Consider the following 18,575-nt stretch of genomic DNA (forward strand, 5'->3'; position numbering starts at 1 on the left):
CAGAATGCAAGTTTTGCAAGAAGCTGCAGAATGCCTACCTGCATTCTTGCCACATTACAATTTCAGTCATGTGTTGTTATCATCTAAGATTAGATTTGAAGAAGATACTTACACTAATTCTTTATAATTACTATTCAATGTGTAGCATATTTGATGAATCTGTTCACTTAAGCAAGGTAAACATAATAATTACCAAGTAATTAAGTGAGCACGGGGCAGCAGCGTGTTCATAATTAGTTATTGTCACAATTAATTAAAGTATGTTTATGTTGCATGCAGTGTAAAAGAGCTCCAGGTGTTAGCATTCATACAGTGCTGTGTACTAACAACAGTGCTGACCTTTATATGGGAGAAATACTACATTGCACATTTAAATTCATACTTTGAGTTCTAATCTTGTGTCGCTATTAGAATTTAATTATAAGAAAATTAGAAATAGGAGCAAAAGTAGGCCATACAGCCCCTCGAGCCTACTCTGCCATTCAATAAATTGTGACTGACCTTCTACCTCAGCTCCACTGACCATGTGACCGGCTCGGGCCCAATCACGCGGGAGCACGGAAAACCCCGGCCACTGGGGAGCTTTCACAGAGCTCGAGGAGAAGTGTAAAGACCTGTGTATAGTGTTCTGTGCCTGTTATCTATATACCTTTGCCGTTCATCAATAAACCCCTTTTGCTTGCTTCTGGAAGCCTCCAGTGTATGTCTCGAGCCACAACAACAGCGCGCTGATTAAAGAAATGTCTCCTCATCTCAGTCCTAAATGGGCTCTTATTGGAATTAAGACTATGTCCTGAGGTTAAGGCTTCCCAGCCCAAGAAAACAGCCTCTGCCTCTACATTGTCAACCCTTTCAGAATCTTATCACTTCCAATACGATTGCCTATCAGTCTTCTAAACTCAAGGGTATCTAGGCCTATTCTACTATCTCCCCTCAAAAGACAACTCTTTGATTGCATCAGTGTGTTACAAAACTTTTAGCAAATTTTAGCCTTTATCAGGTCGTGGTGAATGTATAAATACTGTTAATTCAGCAGTATACTGTATTACGTTATCCTATGTTATTAACCCTGTGGGCTCCATCTATGGGCCATTGTGTGGCTTCACCCACAGGGGGAGATGTCGGAGCATGTACGGGCTCCGCCCATGGCTCCGCCCTTTAGAGGAAGTATAAGAGCAGCAGACCTGCGGGACCGCCTTCAGTATTGTACCGGTCACAGGCAGGCAAAGTTGTAAGTTAATTAAAACCACTGTTTACTTCTAAACGAGTCTTCGAGTGAATTGATGGTCGCATCACAGGTACAGAGGTTAAGAGCTGCATTTTACAGAGAGATGGGGGAATCCCCCATTAAAAACTTACAAATTAGGAGCGGCACCAGGCAATTCAGCCTCTCGAGCCTGCTCTGCCATTTGATAAGGCCATGGATGATCTGATTGTGACTTAAACTCCACTTTCCTGTCTACCGTCTATACCCACTTGGCCCCCATGTTAATCAGGATCTATTTATTCTGAGTCCTAAAAATATTCAATGCTCTTGCCGCCACTGCTCTCTGGGGAACACAATTTCACATATTGGTTTCAAAGGTCCATTTCAAACTGACGGACTTAAAGAGAAAAAAACCCACTCCGCTGTGATAACATGCTGGGGGAGTGGCCGAAACAAGCTCACAATGGGACCTCCACCCCTCACTGTAAGCAAGTCCCGACCTCGAGAGCTGCCAATCAATCTGATTGGCCAGCAGCTTGAACAGTGCCAGCAGCCAAAGCTCAGTTGTGGGTGCTGCTGGGACTGCATGCAGGCCCACAAACTAATTGCTGGATCCAGGACTAAGGTAAGTCCCAGGTGTTTGGGGTTGGGAAGGGGGTTGGGTAGCCTCGGGAGCAAGATGTGGGGGCAGTTGTGGGAAGGGTTTTGGAGGTCAAGCAGGGAGGCATAAAGTAAGGGTATCACCTTCGGAGATGTGCGTCCTATGATCACAGGGCCACCAAAAGATGTTGCCCTTCCTTCCTATCTGCTTTATAACCAATTGGCTTGCTCATTCGCATCACCTACCCATACCATCTGTATTGTGGTGTGGGCAATGTCATATTCAGGTCAGCTTTTGTCAAAAATTTCAATTGTTTTAAAATTTGTTCATGGGATGTGGGCATTGCAGGCTGGGACAGTGATTGCCCATCCATAACTGCCGTTGAGGGGGCAGTTAAGAATCAACCACACTGCTGTGGATCTGGAGTCACATGTAGGCCAGACCAGGTAAGGCCAGCAGATTTCCTTCCCTAAAGGACATTAGTGAACCAGATGGGTTTATACGAAAATTGACAATGGTTTCATGGTCATGTGTAGACTTTTAATTCCAGATTTTGATTCTATTCAAATTTCACCCTCTGCAGTGGGGGGGGGGGGGGGGGGGGGGGGGGGGGGGATTTGAACCGGGTTCCCCGAGCATTACTCTGGGTCTACTGGTAAAGTAGTAGCATGGATAGAGGATTGGTTAATTAATATAAAGCAAAGAGTGGGGATTAATGGGTGTTTCTCTGGTTGGCAATCAGTAGCTAGTGGTGTCCCTCAATTTACATAGATGATTTGGAGTTGGGGACCAAGGGCAATGTGTCCAAGTTTTCAGACGACACTAAGATGAATGGTAAAGCAAAAAGTGCAGAGGATACTGGAAGTCTGCAGAGGGATTTGGATAGGTTAAGTGAATGGGCTAGGGTCTGGCAGATGGAATACAATGTTGACAAATGAGAGGTTCTCCATTTTGGTTGGAATAACAGCTAAAGGGATTATTATTTAAATGATAAAATATTAAAACATGCGGCTGTGCAGAGAGACCTGGGTGTGCTAGTGCATGAGTCATAAAAAGTTGGTTTACAGGTGCAACAGGTGATTAAGAAGGCAAATGGAATTTTGTCCTTCATTGCTAGCGGGGTGGAGTTTAAGACTAGGGAGGTTATGCTGCAATTGTATAAGGTGTTAGTGAGGCCACACCTGGAGTATTGTGTTCAGTTTTGGTCTCCTTACCTGAGAAAGGATGTACTGGTGCTGGAGGGTGTTCAGAGGAGATTCACTAGGTTAATCCCAGAGTTGAAGGGGTTGGATTATGAGGAGAGGTTGAGTAGACTGGGAGTGTACTCGTTGGAAATTAGAAGGATGAGGGGGGATCTTACAGAAACATATAAAATTATGAAGGGAATAGATAGGATAGATGCGGGCAGGTTGTTTCCACTGGTGGGTGAAGACAGAACTAGGGGGTGTAGCCTTAAAATAAGGAGAAGTAGATTTAGGACTGAGTTTAGGAGGAACTTCTTCACCCAAAGGGTTGTGAATCTACGGAATTCCTTGCCCAGTAAAGCAGTTGAGGCTCCCACATTAAATGTTTTTAAGATAAAGATCGATAGTTTTTTGAAGAATAAAGGGATTAAGGCTTATGGTGGTCGGGCTGGAAAGTGGAGCTGAGTCGACAAAAGATCAGCCATGATCTCATTGAATGGCGGGGCAGGCTCGAGGGGGCAGATGGCATATTTTTGCTCCTAATTCTTACGTTCTTATGTTCTTATTCTACTATCTCCCCTCAAAGGACAATGCTTTGATTGCATCAATGTGTTACAAAAGCATTGGCAAATTTTAACCTTTATCAGGTACAGAGGTTAAGAGCTGTATTTTACAGATGAGGGGAATCCCCCATTACAAACTTACAAATTAGGAGCAGCATCAGGCCATTCAGCCACTCGAGCCTGCTCTGCCATTTGATAAGGTCATGGATGATCTGATTGTGACTTGAACTCCACTTTCCTGTCTACCCCCCATACCCACTTGGCTCCCATGTTATTCAGGATCTATCTCTCTCAGTCCTAAAAATATTCAATGCTCTTGCCTCCACTGCTCTCTGGGGAACACAATTTCACATACTGGTTTCAAAGGTCCATTTCAAACTGACGGACTGAAAGAGAAAAAAACCCACTCGGCTACAATAACATGCTGGGGCAGTGGCCGAAACAAGCTCACAATGGGACCTCCACCCCTCACTGGAAGCAAGTCCTGACCTCGAGAGCTGCCAATCAATCTGATTGGCCAGCAGCTCGAACAGTGCCAGCAGCCAAAGCTCAGTTGTGGGTGTTGCTGGGACTGCAAGCAGGCCCACAAACAAATTGCTGTATCCAGGACTAAGGTAAGTCCTGGGTGTTTAGGGTTGGGAAGGGGGTTGGGTCGTCTAGGAAGCGAGATGTGGGGACAGTTGTGGGACTGGTTATGGAGGTCAAGCAGGGAGGCACAAAGTAAGGGTTGATGGAGATTTACGTCCTATGATCACAGCGATTCCCCCCACAAAAAGATGTACCCCTTCCTTCCTATCCGCTTTCTAACCAGTTGGCTTGCTCATTCGCGCCACCTGCCCATACCAACTGTATTGTGGTGTGGCCAATTTCATATTCAGGTCAGCTTTTGTCAAAAATTTCAATTGCTTTTAAATTTGTTCATGGGATGTTGGCATTGCAGGCTGGGCCAGTGATTGCCCATCCATAATTGCTGTTGAGGGGGCAGTTAAGAATCAACCACACTGCTGTGGATCTGGAGTCACATATAGGCCAGACCAGGTAAGGCCAGCAGATTTCCTTCCCTAAAGGACATTAGTGAACCAGATGGGTCTTTACGACAATTGACAATGGTTTTATGGTCATTTGTAGACTTTTAATTCCAGATTTTGATTCCATTCAAATTTCACCCTTTGCAGTGGCGGGGATTTGAACCGGGTTCCCCGAGCATTACTCTGGGTCTACTGATTTACCTGGACATTGATTTTTTTAAATTGGGCAGAATGCTGTTTTCAGCACCTGCTCACTTACTGTCTTATAGGGACTGGGTCAGGGGGTGGGTGTGAAGGCAGAAACACACTTGGTAATGGGCTGTAAAATCCAACCCTATTACTGCACAAAGTAATCCAGGGGTATTCTCACTGAAGGCTTCTTAGAACATAGAACAGTACAGCACAGAACAGAACAGGCCCTTCGGCCCTCAATGTTGTGCCGAGCCATGATCACCCTACTCAAACCCACGTATCCACTCTATACCCGTAACCCAACAACCCCCCCCTTAACCTTACTTTTATTAGGACACTACGGGCAATTTAGCATGGCCAATCCACCTAACCCGCACATCTTTGGACTGTGGGAGGAAACCGGAGCGCCTGGAGGAAACCCACGCACACAGGGGGAGGACGTGTATACTCCACACAGACAGTGACCCAGCGGGGAATCGAACCTGGGACCCTGGAGCTGTGAAGCATTTATGCTAACCACCATGCTACCCTGCTGCCCCAATTCTTGTACTTCAAACACCTTTCAATAGAGGACAGCATACCATTTCCATTCTGACTTGCTTGTATTTCAAAAAAACATTCCAATTAAATGGTAATTTAGCGTGGCCAATCCAACTACCCTGCACATCTTTGGGTTGTGGGGGGTGACACCCATGCAGACATGGGAAGAATGTGCAAACTCCATATGGACAGTGACTCGGGGCTGGGATCGAACCCGGGTCATCAGCGCCGTGAGGCAGCAGTGCTAACCACTACGCCACCGTGCCGCCTTCTGACTTGCTTGTTGGAGACGCATGTTAACTTTCTCTGTTTCATGTACAGATGCACTAAAATCCATAGGATCCCTATTGTGCAGAAGAGGCCGCTCAGCCCATTGAATCAGCACCGATCCTCCATCCAAAAGAGCAACCTACCTAGTCCCACGTCACAATCCTATCCCCGTAACTGGACTAAAGGACAATTTAGCATGGCCAATACACCTAACCTGCACATCTTTATAACTGTGGGAGGAAACCTGAGTACCTGGAGGAAACCCACGTAAACACAGGGAAAACATACAAACTCCACACAGTCATCCGAGGTCAGAATCAGAAAGGAGGGCAGCAGGGTGGCGCAGTGGGTTAGCCCTGCTGCCTCACGGTGCCGAGGTCCCATGCTCGATCCCGGCTCTGGGTCACTGTGTGGAGTTTGCACATTCTCCCGGTGTTTGCGTGGGTTTAGCCCCCACAATCCAAAGATGTGCAAGGTAGGTGGATGGAACACACTAAATTGCCCCTTAATTGGAAAAAAAATTAATTGGGTACTCTAAATTTATTTAAAAAAAGAATCAGAAGGATTCTATATTAATGTCCCGTATGAATCCAAAGCGGTAGTTTGCTTTTTAGTTGACTTAAATTCATCCTTTCTAATCATATTTTTATTTATCTGGAAAAATAATGGGCGCGATTCTCCCAAACCGGGAGAAATCGTAAGGCTGGCGTCAAATCCGGGCGGGTTTGACGCCAGCCCCCCCCCTTCCCGACCGGGAACCGATTCTGGTCCCCGGTCGGGGCTAGCAGCCCAACGCCGTAAACTCCGGCATCACGGGCTTAACGAATTTCGTTAAGCCCGCTTGCCAGAGTTAGCGCCGGCTGACGCGTCATATGATGTCAGCCGCGCATGCGCGGATTGGAAGACTCCGACCCGCGCATACGCGGATGACGTCATCGCTTATTTGCGCGAAACCCGCGCATGCGCGGGCCGGGATGCCCCTCAGCCGCCCCGCGAATGGATACTGCGGGGCGGCGGAAGGACAAATAGTGCGCGGGCATCGGGCCCGCTGCCTGCGATCGGTGCCCACCGATCGCGGGCCCATGGCACCCTTGGCACGGCCGTGGTACTGCCGTGCCAATCGGTGCCATGGTTATAAAAAGCGAGAGTTTACGGCCGTTTTTACGAACGGCCAGACCAGGTGTGTTTGCCGTTCGTAAAAACAGCCGTAAAGGGCTGGGAACTCGGCCCATCCATCAGCTGTGAATCGTTGCCGACTGTAAAAAAACGGCGGCAGCGATTCGTGTCGGGAGTTGGGCGTGGGGGGGGGAGAATAGCGGGAGGGCGTCGGAACAGCGTGGCCGTAAAATTTTACGAGCCACGCTATTCTCCGCACCGTCGGGAGTGCGGAGAATCTCGCCCAATGTTTTGGTTCCCTCCTTTTAACTTTCTTGGCTTTCATACAGTGGGGCTATGTAAACTTTAAATCTCTTCAATGAAGCCTATGATGCTGATATTTCTTAACTGGGGCATTTTGTAAAGTGAGTATTCTCCATACCTCAATTTTCACCTAACATGCCGAGTGAGTATGGGGCAGGTTCTGGTTAAGTTGCACATTGTATTCCTTTAAGGTAAACCTCAAGAATTTCAGACTACAATTATTCTCCCCCTTGGTTGTCTATTACAATTTTGATGAAACAAATCTTTGCAAGAGACGTCACCTACTCCAGTCAGCTAATGACAAACAACTGTGTGCACAAGCCAACCTCACATCTTAAGAAAGACTCAATTCAATGTAAGTTATGTGTCCATTACTGGTCTTTATTTCCATGTCCAGCGTAACAAATGCGCAAGGCCAAAGTTTTGGAATTTTCCTCGTCACTGTGGGAACAGAAATCTCCCTTTCGAATGCCAATCAAAGCAACCTGATAATTTCTAGATTTCCTTTCGCATTGAGCACTACATGTGACTCAGTGCTATTTCAGTTTGTGGTCATATTTGCTTTTGACTTTTCTCGGCTATGATTTGTTGCACGGAATGAAGGGAAGTAGTGTCTGAACTGCTTCGATGGTTTGGCTCTATGTGAACTTTCATCGTCAGAAGAGTAGACCATTCGCTGCACTGGTTTACTTCGACGTTTGATGCGGTGCAGCACACTGGATCGACGCATTATCTCCATACAGTCTTCCTCTGTTATTTTAATGATAAAATATAGGCTCACAGCACCCAAGAAGGCGGAGCCAACAAATCCAAAAAGCACCCCCCAAAGAACTGTCCGGAATCCTTCCGTAAGTTCTCTCGGATAAGGTGGGAGTTTTTCCATTTCAACAATTAGCTCCAGCTCATCCCAGTTAATTTCCAGAACTGAAAATAAAAAAAGATTCCATCAGATCACTGATCGATAAATGTACAAATGAGAAAATTGTATGAGCATGGAGTAAAGCGTTTGTGAGAGGGAGCGTGAGGTAAATGAGTGAGCACACTTTATGCCAAAACATCCATGGCCCTCAAGCTCTCAATAAATGCTCATTGTTTTCCTTTGTTTGCAACTTCTACTTAACAGAAGGAATTATTTGCCTTATAGTCCAAGTATTGTATCCAAATTGGTTTAAGGAGCAAGGTGTCAGCTATTGGTATTGTCGGGAAAGGATTTGTAAAATAGAGAACCAACTTAGAGCAATTGTGATGTACTATCGATTTCTTCACAAACCATCAACACAAACTACGTTGACAAGACGCAGTTCAGTGTTTGGCATAGCAATGGGTTCGTCAACTCACGAGAGTGAGTTAACTTTGGCTCCCATCCTGTTACTTAACGTGTATTAATTGGGCAATTATTTTTTTGTTATCTCATTTGTGCAGCTTAATGGGTTATTGAGTAACACCAAAGCACCTCATCTCAAGAAGAGGAAGCAAAAAAAAAAAATCACAAGATCCTGCAGAGCTATAATGTAAGAACTGGCAACACTGATACAGGTGTGCACATTGAATGTGATTTTGTTAGTGATGAGCATTAAACCAAACGTAAATTCTGACCATACTCCATTTCTTTTGTGCCGGTAGTTGTTTGAATGATCGTACCTCAGAATTGAGGTGGTATGGATTCTTTTTCAAGAGGTTCAATGAACCTAAATTATGGGCGTCAGTTTACGGCCGCATCAAGCTTGAGCGAATGCACGACACGGCTGTTAGATTGCAGGAGAGGCCAAAACCGAGAACCGCGCCGGGCGGCAATCAGTTTGCGATCTAACCAGCCTGCTCCTGTTGGCGTAATCAGGATTCCACATGGAGAGAAATCAATAATCACCACTTAAAGTCAATCTCCATACAATTAATGAGAATGACCCCCTATCTAATGGCTTCCCGTGATCCAACCACCTCCTGGAATGGCTGCTGTGGGGATCCGAGTAGGTGAGCAGCCATCATTGCTCCCAGGCAATGAGCCTGGGATCTGGGTTGCTGCCCCACTGCTCGGTGGGGTGGGGGGGGGGGGGGGGATGAGGAAGCCCTGTAGAGGGGCTTTGCCATTGGTGGAGGTCTTGTCCCTGGGCTGGGAGAGGGTGGGTGTCTCAGTGTCTGCAGGTCTGCCAAGCCACCCCGTGGATCGTGAGTACCCATTACGGAAGCAACCCCAGCCCTTGCCTGTCTGTTTCCCCGACCGCCCATAACTCCCACCCTGAGGCCACTGGCCGCCAGGCTGAAGGCTATTGCTAATAGGGAATTGGTAATCATAGTTAAATGAGCACGTCACTGCTCCCATGTGGATTCAAGTGGGTAGGCATGCCATGTAGCATGTGAGAGTTATTGCCTGGTATATCAATCAGACCATGATGCCTGAGCACTTTGTCTGAACACTGCAGGAAACAAAACCACGGACACAGCAGCCAACATCCGAACACCCAGGGGCTGGGCCCCAGCATCGGGAACATTTCCATGATCAGTGCGTGGGTGTGTGCACCAGGGAGGGGACTAACGCCCGGGCCAGGTAACGGTACGTGCGGGTGTCCGGGGTACAGGGTCTGGGGTCCGGTGACCAGGGACCCCGCTGCAGCTGGGGATGGCATGTGGGGGGAGAGGAGGGAAGCAATGGATGACTGCAGGGTCCTGGGATGGATGGCACCGCTGGTTGTCAGGCTCTCACTCTCTCCAATACTTAGAGAAATTGCACGGGGTGGATGATATCTTGGACCCTGTGGAAGCTGCCCTCATGGTGCTGCTGGCATCGACAGAGGCTTGAGGCAGCAGCCCTTGTGCAGGGCCTCGCCCCACACCCTGAGGATCTGGCCACTCATCAGGCTCGGGAGGGGCCCAGCGGGGGAGGCTGGCGATGACCCAATGTTTACAGGCGTCGCTGGTCTTTTGAACAGATGACGGACAGCATGTGTTACAAGACGCTCCGCCTCAACAAGGGGATGATGTGGCACCTCTGGCATGTCCTCGCTGATTTGGTACCATGTGAAGGAAGCGGATACCTTCTCCAGGTGGCCATCAAGGTCATCACAGTTCTGAACTTCTGTGCTTCAGGGGCATTCCAGGGTTCGAGTGGAGACATGTGTGGCATTTTATAAGCTACAGCTGACATGTGCATCCTGGGCTGCAAACTATATAAACATTGACATGGACCAGGGCCAACAAGATGCCCGGGCAGCAGGATTCTCTGCCATCGCCGGGATGGCCCAAGTCCAGGGGGCTGTTGATGGCACTAATATCACTTTGCACGCAGCGGACCATCAGAGAGTGCCGTGCATCAACAGGAAGGGGTTCCACTCCCTGAACCTCCATCAAATAGCACCCCATATCTATTTGTACATCGTAAGAAATCTTACAACACCAGGTTAAAGTCCAACAGGTTTACATAGAACATATAACATAGAAAAATACAGCACACAACAGGCCCTTTGGCCAATGATGTGTCGACCTTTTGTCCTAGATTAAGAACAAATTAATCTCATGATGAAATGCTCCAAAAGCTAGTGATTCCAAATAAACCTGTTGGATTTTAACCTAGTGTTGTAAGACTTCTTACTGTGCCCACCCCAGTCCAACACAGGCATCTCCACTTCATATTTGTACACTAGTGGAGATCCATGCAGTTTATAACAGGTTCCTTGAACTTCAGAAAACTCAGCAATCTTTCATAGTTTCTCCACTGTAAAAGACAGGTTTATGGGTGTCATATTTTGTTAGCAGAAAGCAAATGATTCATAAAATGGTAGATTCAGAAGCAGGTGATGAATTTTGAATTTGAGTATATTTGCTTGGTGGCTGTCCAAATCCGATTCCAGAACTTCAATGGTTTTTTCTGGCTCTTGTATCTGACCTCCAAAGTGAAAGAGAAGGGAAAATGAAATGATGAGAGACCGTTTTTACCAGGCCATAACTCCGGTGCCGGTTTTCGCCAGGTCAGAGAGCCTGTCTGCGGTGGCAGGTATGCTTGGAAACTCAGAGTTTCACCCCCGAACACGGCACTTTTGATTTTCACCGACATGATTAGAATCTGGCCGCATTTTGCACATGCGCAGATTATGGAGGCTGCTGACCATTTAAATAACCGGCTGTCTTCTCTGAGTGGGATTTCGGTAGTCTCGGAGTGTGAAAACTGAAGTGTTCATGTAAGTGTAGGTCTGGTGGATTTGTTTGGTAGCCAGGGTATCATTATGGGGGGGTGGGGGGGGGGGGGGGGTGAGCTACTCTTAGGATATGATCCGGGGCCAGCTTTGGAAGAGGCAAAGCTCCCTTTGGGATTGTTAAATTAAACATGATTATGTGTAAATGGTGCAGAATTGGAACTGTCAATGCAACCAAGGAGCTTCTGTTTAATTCATTTGTGAGATGTGGGTATCACTGGCCAGGCCAGCATTTAAAACCCATCCCTAATTTCCCTTCAGAAGGTGATGGTGAGCTACCTTCTTGAATGGAAGAAGTCCACGTGGTGCACTTACACCCACAGTGCTATTAGGGAGGAATTTTCAGGACTTTGACTCAGCAACAGTGAAGGAATGGCGATATATTTTCATGTCAGGGTGGTGTGTGACTTGGAGCAGAATTTTCAGGTGATGCTGTTCCTGTGCATCTGCTGCCCTTGCCTTTCTTGATGAAACTGGTCATGGGTTTCAAAGGGCTGTCCAAGGACCCTTGGTGAGTTTCTGCAGTGCAAAACTAGTAAGAAACTGTCAAATTGTCAAGGAACTGGCAAACCTAGTCAATTGGCATGGAGGGGTGAGGTACAAATGGTGGTGGAGGGTATGGATTGGTATGTGTTGGCACCAAGTTGGAATAAGGGCGATGGGGATGTTGGGAAGCATAGGGAGTGTGAGGGAACATGGGGGATGGGGAAAGGGGCATGGGTTGGTGTAAGGACAAGAATTGCATGGGGTGTGGGTGGGGTGCATGGATTGGCATGGGTTGGCATAGGTTGGCATGGATGGGGGAAGGAAGTGTGTGGGGGAAGGTGAGGGAGCTTGCAGGCTGTTCTTCATTTTTATTTTTGTTTTAATTTAATTCAACAAAGTGCCGGAGCACAGAGGCAGATCTTTGTCCATTCCTGTTTTTGTGTCAGGCAGCCTCAGCACCCATTCTGGGGATGGCAAACCTGAATTCTAATGAAAATCCCAATTGCGAGTGGGCAGTTTTGCAGAGCTGAGCATTCCCAGTATCTGTGCACCTGGCCCGAGAGCAAATATCTGACTCCCCAAAGCCTGCCCACCATCAACAAGGCAGAAGTCAGGAGTGTGATGGAATACTCTCCACTTGCCTTGATGAGCTCGACACCATCCAGGACAAAGCAGCCTACTTGATTGGCACCGCATCCACAAACATTCAGTCCTTCTATGATTGAGTCAGTGTGCACTGTCTACAAGATACTCTGCAGCAACTCATCACGTCTACTTCAATTGCCCCTTCCAAACCCATGACCGTTACCATCTAGAAGGAAAAGGGCAGCACAACCTCGAAGTTTACCTCCAAGTCACCCACCATCCTGACTTGGAAATATATCACCGTTCCTTTACTGTTGCTAGTCAAAATCTTGGAAATCCCTCCCTAACAGCACTGTGGGTGCACATGAATCCCATGGACTGCTGTAGTTCAAAGGACAGCTCACGACCACCTTCTCCTGGATATTTGAGGATGGACAATAAATGCTGGCCTAGCAGTTACGCCCATACCCGCGAAAGACTAAAACAGAAACATGCTCTCTTGTTCTGCAGTGTGACAGTAATTAATTGTGACTCCACATACAGGTACAACTGGTATAATTTGAACTTACATTCACTACGCTTGTCTCGGTTATTTTCTTCGATTTTAATCTCATCATCAGTCACAATCAGGGAGGAGTGGGCATGTTCTAATGTTTTACCATATTCCACAATATTCTTATTCACTTCCAAAGTCTTGTCCTGGTTCATGTTCTTCCGCAGTTCTGGTAAAAAGAAGTGACATTTGTTTTTCATATTTAGGCAAACATTTTCCATTGTAAGAGTTCCTCCCCCCCCCCCTCCTCAAGTAATACTTCATGAAAATATAATGCTGAAAATGTGAACACATTGTCACCATAACATTTTATCTCAGGCCCCTCCACGGCATATGTTCCGGTGGTAGAGGCTGTCAGCAGGATCTCCCAGTCCTCCTGATGAAGGGGCTGTTTAGCTCACAGGGCTAATCGCTGGCTTTGAAAGCAGACCAAGGCAAGCCAGCAGCACGGTTCGATTTCCCGTAACAGCCTCCCCGAACAGGCGCCGGAATGTGGCGACTAGGGGCTTTTCACAGTAACTTCATTTGAAGCCTACTCGTGACAATAAGCGATTTTCATTTCATTTCATTTCATGTCTATGGTGTTTTGCGTAGCTCGTCCGAACCCGCTGCTGGGGAACCCTTCGGCGGGACTAGAGGATCCAGCTGGCAGGAAGGGCCAGAAAATCCCACCCTTGGTCTTCTTGTTTGCTAATACCTGCAGATTCCCAGAGTCACAGCAATAAGTAGTGGCCTAGTCTGTAATGCATACCGTATTGATACTGCATGGGTGTCAGATTAAACTTTTTAAAAAATATTTTTATTCGCCACATTTTCAACATTTTCACCATACAGAAGAGAAACAGAAACAAAACACCCCCAACAATATAAAAAAGAAAACAGTACCTATCATAATATCCACTCATGTATATCATAAGATGCAGACAGGCAGTGATTGACACACAGGATAACCAATGAACACACATGACACAGAACAACCAATCACCAGACAGGACACCACCACTATAAGCCCACAGGGCATTAAGGCTCTCTCTCTCTCACAGGACATGGCTAGGGAGATAGTCACAGTGCACAGGCCAATGGACATCATCACCATGTGGTAGAGAGCTAGTCTGGTCAAGCCAGTAGGAGGTTATCAGTTCGGTTAATAGAGTGTCAACCCACAGCAGATTATGTGCAGCAATCAACAGGTTCAATCAAACAGTGTTGGACCATCTCCTGTGTCGGAAGCCTGTTTCTCGTATTACTGCATCCAGTTGCAGTCGATGTTAGACCAGCACAGATAACACATCAGTACCCCTCCCAAAGCCCACAATCACTCCTTCCTCCCCCCTCAGCATTCAACGGCAACCAGCTCCCGAAAATGCATAATAAACAAAGCCCAATACCCCCAAGAATCGTACACTCCTCCTTCACCACCCCCCCCCCCCCACCCCCCGACCACAACCCCAATCGGACCCGACTACAAGCAATCAGCAAGGCAAAGGCTAAAAATCTGCCCCGCACCCGCCTGCAACTCAGGCCGGTCCGATACCCTGAAAATGGCTTCTAGGGGACCAGGCTCCACATCCGTATGCAAGACCCCCCATGATTGGGTTAAATACCTCCGCCAAAACTTTTCCAGCTTCGGGCCAGAACAAAACATGAGAAAGTGGTTTGCAGGGCCCCTCCCATATTGCTCACAGACATCATCCACCCCTTCAAACAGCCGGCTCAGCCTCAATTTTGTGAGGTGCGCCCTATGCACGATTTTCAACTGTATCAGCCCCAGCCTCGCACAAGAGGTTGAGGTATTTACCCTCCACAGCACTTCACACCACAATTCCTCTTCCATTGCCCCCTCAGCTCTTCCTCTCACTTCACCTTAATCCCCTCCATAGACACCCTACACTCCTCCAGCATCCTCCCACAGATCGCTAAAACAACCCCCCTCTCAGCCCTCCCGGTGACATTACCGCCTCCAGCAACGAGGAGGCCTGCAAATCATCCCCCACGAAGCAAGTCCTACATTTCCTTGACCGCCCTCTCATCCCATATCCGAAACCTCGCATCCATCCTGCCCGGCCACAACTTCAAATTTTGTCTAAACTGCTTCCAGATCTTCAAAGTGGTCACCACCACCAGACTCACCGAGAACTTTGCTGGAGCTATTGGGAGTGGCGCCCTTGCCAGCGGCCACAACCCCGGATCACTACATGAGCCCTCCTCCATCATAAACCATCGTTAAATGACATAGGGATGTAGCCACCCCTTTTATGGCCTTATTTAGACAACTGCAATTTCAAGAAACAAGCAGCGAAAACCATCGCAAGTCAACAGGAATATAGATTACTCTCCATTCTTGAAGCCTCGAAGATTATAATCTAATCCTGAAGAAGAGAGCAGTGGTAACCTCCATGCCAGGCCAACATGATGGTAACAGGAGGCCGGACAGCAGAGGCCCTAGTAAAGTAAATGATTCTAATGGCAGGGCAGTGACCTCCAGCCAAGCACAGCCATTTTAGCTGTGGCAAGCTTAACCATTAAAACCACAACTTCTCTGCTGCCACTCCCCAAATTGGCTGGCCACTCCATTGGCTGCCTTCCATCCTAACTAAACAATATGGGTGGAATTCTCCCATCCTACCTGCAATAGGTTTGGTGGCGGGCAGAAGTGGAGAATGCAACAGGAGCCAACAAGGCAGAAATCCGCCTGCGTAAAACCAGTTTGCAATACTCCCAATGGTGAGTAAATGGCGGGTCAGCTCTCCTGGTGCCTGGCAGTGTGAATCCCATTTTGCATTCATTTGCATCTCATGAATTCTCATTAAACAGTGGGGTGAGTGCAAATGCATAGCCTACATGCCATAACGCTGTGCCATTTCTGTTACACTGAATGGCACTCTGCCGGGACAGACAGGTTGATGCCCTCCAGCTCCATGCTGAGCTGATCTTTTTTGACAGCACTGTGCTGCAGGACTCATGGACCCTCCATTCCAACTTTTCAAAGTTAGACCAGGGGTGTTGTTTGAGGTGAGTGGTTGTGTTGATGAAGACCAGAGGGGCAATGTGGAAGGAGGGCTGTGCCAAAGCTGGGGATAGAAGGGCAACAGGGTACAAAGGTATGCAAAGGTGCATGTTGACGACAAACAACGGATGGCAAAGGGAAGATTGAGGGGAGGGAATCTCGACCCTAACAAGCCTGAATGAAATTCTCACAAACAAGGGAGTCAAAAGGATACAGCATTGTTTACCGTAAGGAGATGCAAGAAGAATCCAGAACGGGGTGGGGTAGGTCGAGGTCCACATAGGATGAGCAGGTGATGAGCTCGGGGGGAGGGTAGTTGAATCAAGGTACAGACTTCCCCTTGAGGTTGCTTGCCTTTTGCTTCTGGCCTCTGGACTACCTGCATGGTCTGATGAAGATATTGGGCCGGAGAGAGTGTTTACATATCACGCCCAGACCTTCGAATCTGCTAGCTGCTAGTAGAGGACAAATCAGCTGCCAACTCCCCAGGTGGTTCAGAGGGGAACTCACCTGTGTATAATTAATGAGCTTCTAACCGCGAATCTGACACTGGATCCAGCCATTCTGGCCAACAGAAAGCTTTTCATAATACACTTCGACTCAAAAACAGAGAATTCTGTCCTGTGGGTTAGCACTTTACATTTAAAGAAATGCATTCATCTGAGGATAAACTGATTAATCCTGTGTTCATAATGGAGCATCACACTGATAAATAGTGCAGGGTGGAAACAGAGCTACAATATGTGGCAGTAATTCTCTGGCCTGCTCTCCCTGGGGAATGGAATTACTGAATTTGTCTAATGTAGTAAAGTGATTTAATTCCATGCTTTTAAAGTCAGAAACACAACATCATGCTAACTCACAAATATGTGGGGATAATAGAATTTCGCCAAGATGATCCAGAAAGAATGAGTTTGGTGCATTGCTCTTAATCTGCTATTGGCTTACTTACATGTAATTTAAATAAAATAGGAGCATGAGTATTGGGTAAGTGCTGTGAATGATAAATGCTTACTTCTAGAAACTTAAATCTGTTCTCTGAGTAACTGTTGGAAAAAACAAGGGGGTTTTAAGGGATCTCCTCCCTTGAACACATGACGTAGGAGCAAGAGTAGGTTATTTAGTCTCCCAAGCCTAGACACCTTCAGTGTGATCATGGCTGATCCCATCATTACCTCAAGCTTACTGTCTGGGAATCGATATATAAAGCAACTGTGAAGACAAAGAAATCCCGAAGGGGGAAGGTGAGTAAAACCTGTGAGTGAATCCTTGATGGAAAATAACTGGGAGAAAGCACTACTTAAAATGAGATATGAAAGTTTGTCTTTTTGAAAGAGGAATTTGAAATCACTTGTGGGGAAGCTGGAATTCAGTGAGATAAGGTGGCTCATGGTATAAGAATCATCTGGGGGAATTTTGAGGGAAAATTCACAGAAATTCACTGGGCTCGGAATGGAGAGTATGGGCGAAATTCTCCCAAAACGGGAAAAATCGTCAAACCGCCGTAAAACCCGGGCGGGTTTTACGGCATCGCGCCCCTTCCCGACGGGGGACCGATTCTGGTCCCCCGTCGGGGCTAGCAGCCCGACGTCGGAGGCTCCGACAAGTCGGGCTTAACGAAAATCGTTAAACCCGCTTGTCGGACTTAGCGCCGGCTGACGCGTCATATGACGTCAGCCGCGCATGCGCAGGTGGGAAGACTCCACCCGCGCATGCGCGGGTGACGTCATCGCGTTTTTGCGCGAAACCCGCGCATGCGCGGTCCGGGTTGCCCCTCAGCCGCCCCGCGTATTGATACTGCGGGGCGGCGGAAGGACAAATAGTGCGCGGGCATCGGGCCCGCTGCCCGCGATCGGTGGGCACCGATCGCGGGCCCATGGCACCCTTGACACGGCCGTGGTACTGCCGTGCCAATCGGTGCCATGGTTATTTTTTTCCAGGTGGTCACGACGTTTTTACGAACGGCAGGACCAGGTGTGTTTGCCGTTCGTAAAAAGGTCGTAAAGGGCTGGGACTTCGGCCCTTCTAACAGCTGTGAATCGCTGCCGGCCGTAAAAAAACGGCGGCAGCGATTCGTGTCGGGATTTCGGCGGGGGGGTGGGAGAATAGCGGGAGGGCGTCAAAAAAGTCGGGAAGGCCCTCCCGCTATTCTCCCACCCGTCGTGGGGGGGGGAGAATTTCGCCCTTTGTGTTTTGCCACTGCCAGTCTTTGTGTTCAAAGGGACTTTGTGCCCTGAGACCATTGTAGCTCAATAAATAATTTGAAATTGTGTTAACCTTCAAATCTGTGTATATTTGTGAAGCCAAGGAGGGAGTAAAGTAGTATTGTATCATAATCCAATATTTCATGTTCAATAAAAAAAGTTCTTGTTGTTAAAACTAACTAGCAGTCCTGAGACTCTGTTCCTCCACGTTTTCTAAAACAAAAGCCAAGTTACAGGGTGGTAGGGTGGGATTCTCCGTCCCACCAACCCTGTTTCCTGGTGCGACCCTACCGGCAGCGGGATCACCCGTTCCGGCAGCCGGCCAATGGGGTTTCCCATTGTGGCCAGCCCACGCTGTCGGAAAACCCACGAGGGTGGGTGTACTGTTGGCGAAGTGGAGGATCCCGTCGACGGAGAATCCCACGGATTGTCTTTTGAACCAGAGTTCCATTTTGGGATCTTCCTGTTCAGTTATAACACCAACTGAGATTGTAACAGTCACCTCATCATGAGGACTTGCGTGTGGTACTGCATATTGTTCTTTTTATA

At 47.7% G+C, this 18,575-nt stretch overlaps 1 protein-coding gene across 3 annotated transcripts in view; it reads right to left on the reverse strand.

Moving 5' to 3' along the window:
* Positions 1 to 7,372: 7,372 nt before the first annotated feature.
* The window catches only part of LOC119978591 (transmembrane and death domain protein 1-like), a 42,073-nt gene continuing 30,870 nt past the window's right edge, over positions 7,373 to 18,575 (reverse strand). For all 3 annotated transcript variants that reach the window (XM_038820357.1, XM_038820356.1, XM_038820355.1), the window contains exons 4-5: positions 12,832 to 12,984; positions 7,373 to 7,928 (exon numbers count right to left, since the gene is read on the reverse strand). In XM_038820357.1, coding sequence (XP_038676285.1) covers positions 7,546 to 7,928; positions 12,832 to 12,984 — 536 coding nt within the window. In that variant the 3' untranslated portion in view covers positions 7,373 to 7,545. The remainder of the gene's footprint in view (positions 7,929 to 12,831; positions 12,985 to 18,575) is intronic.

This window comes from Scyliorhinus canicula, chromosome 15 (genome assembly GCF_902713615.1).
Source record: "Scyliorhinus canicula chromosome 15, sScyCan1.1, whole genome shotgun sequence".
NCBI classification, from domain to species: domain Eukaryota; kingdom Metazoa; phylum Chordata; class Chondrichthyes; order Carcharhiniformes; family Scyliorhinidae; genus Scyliorhinus; species Scyliorhinus canicula.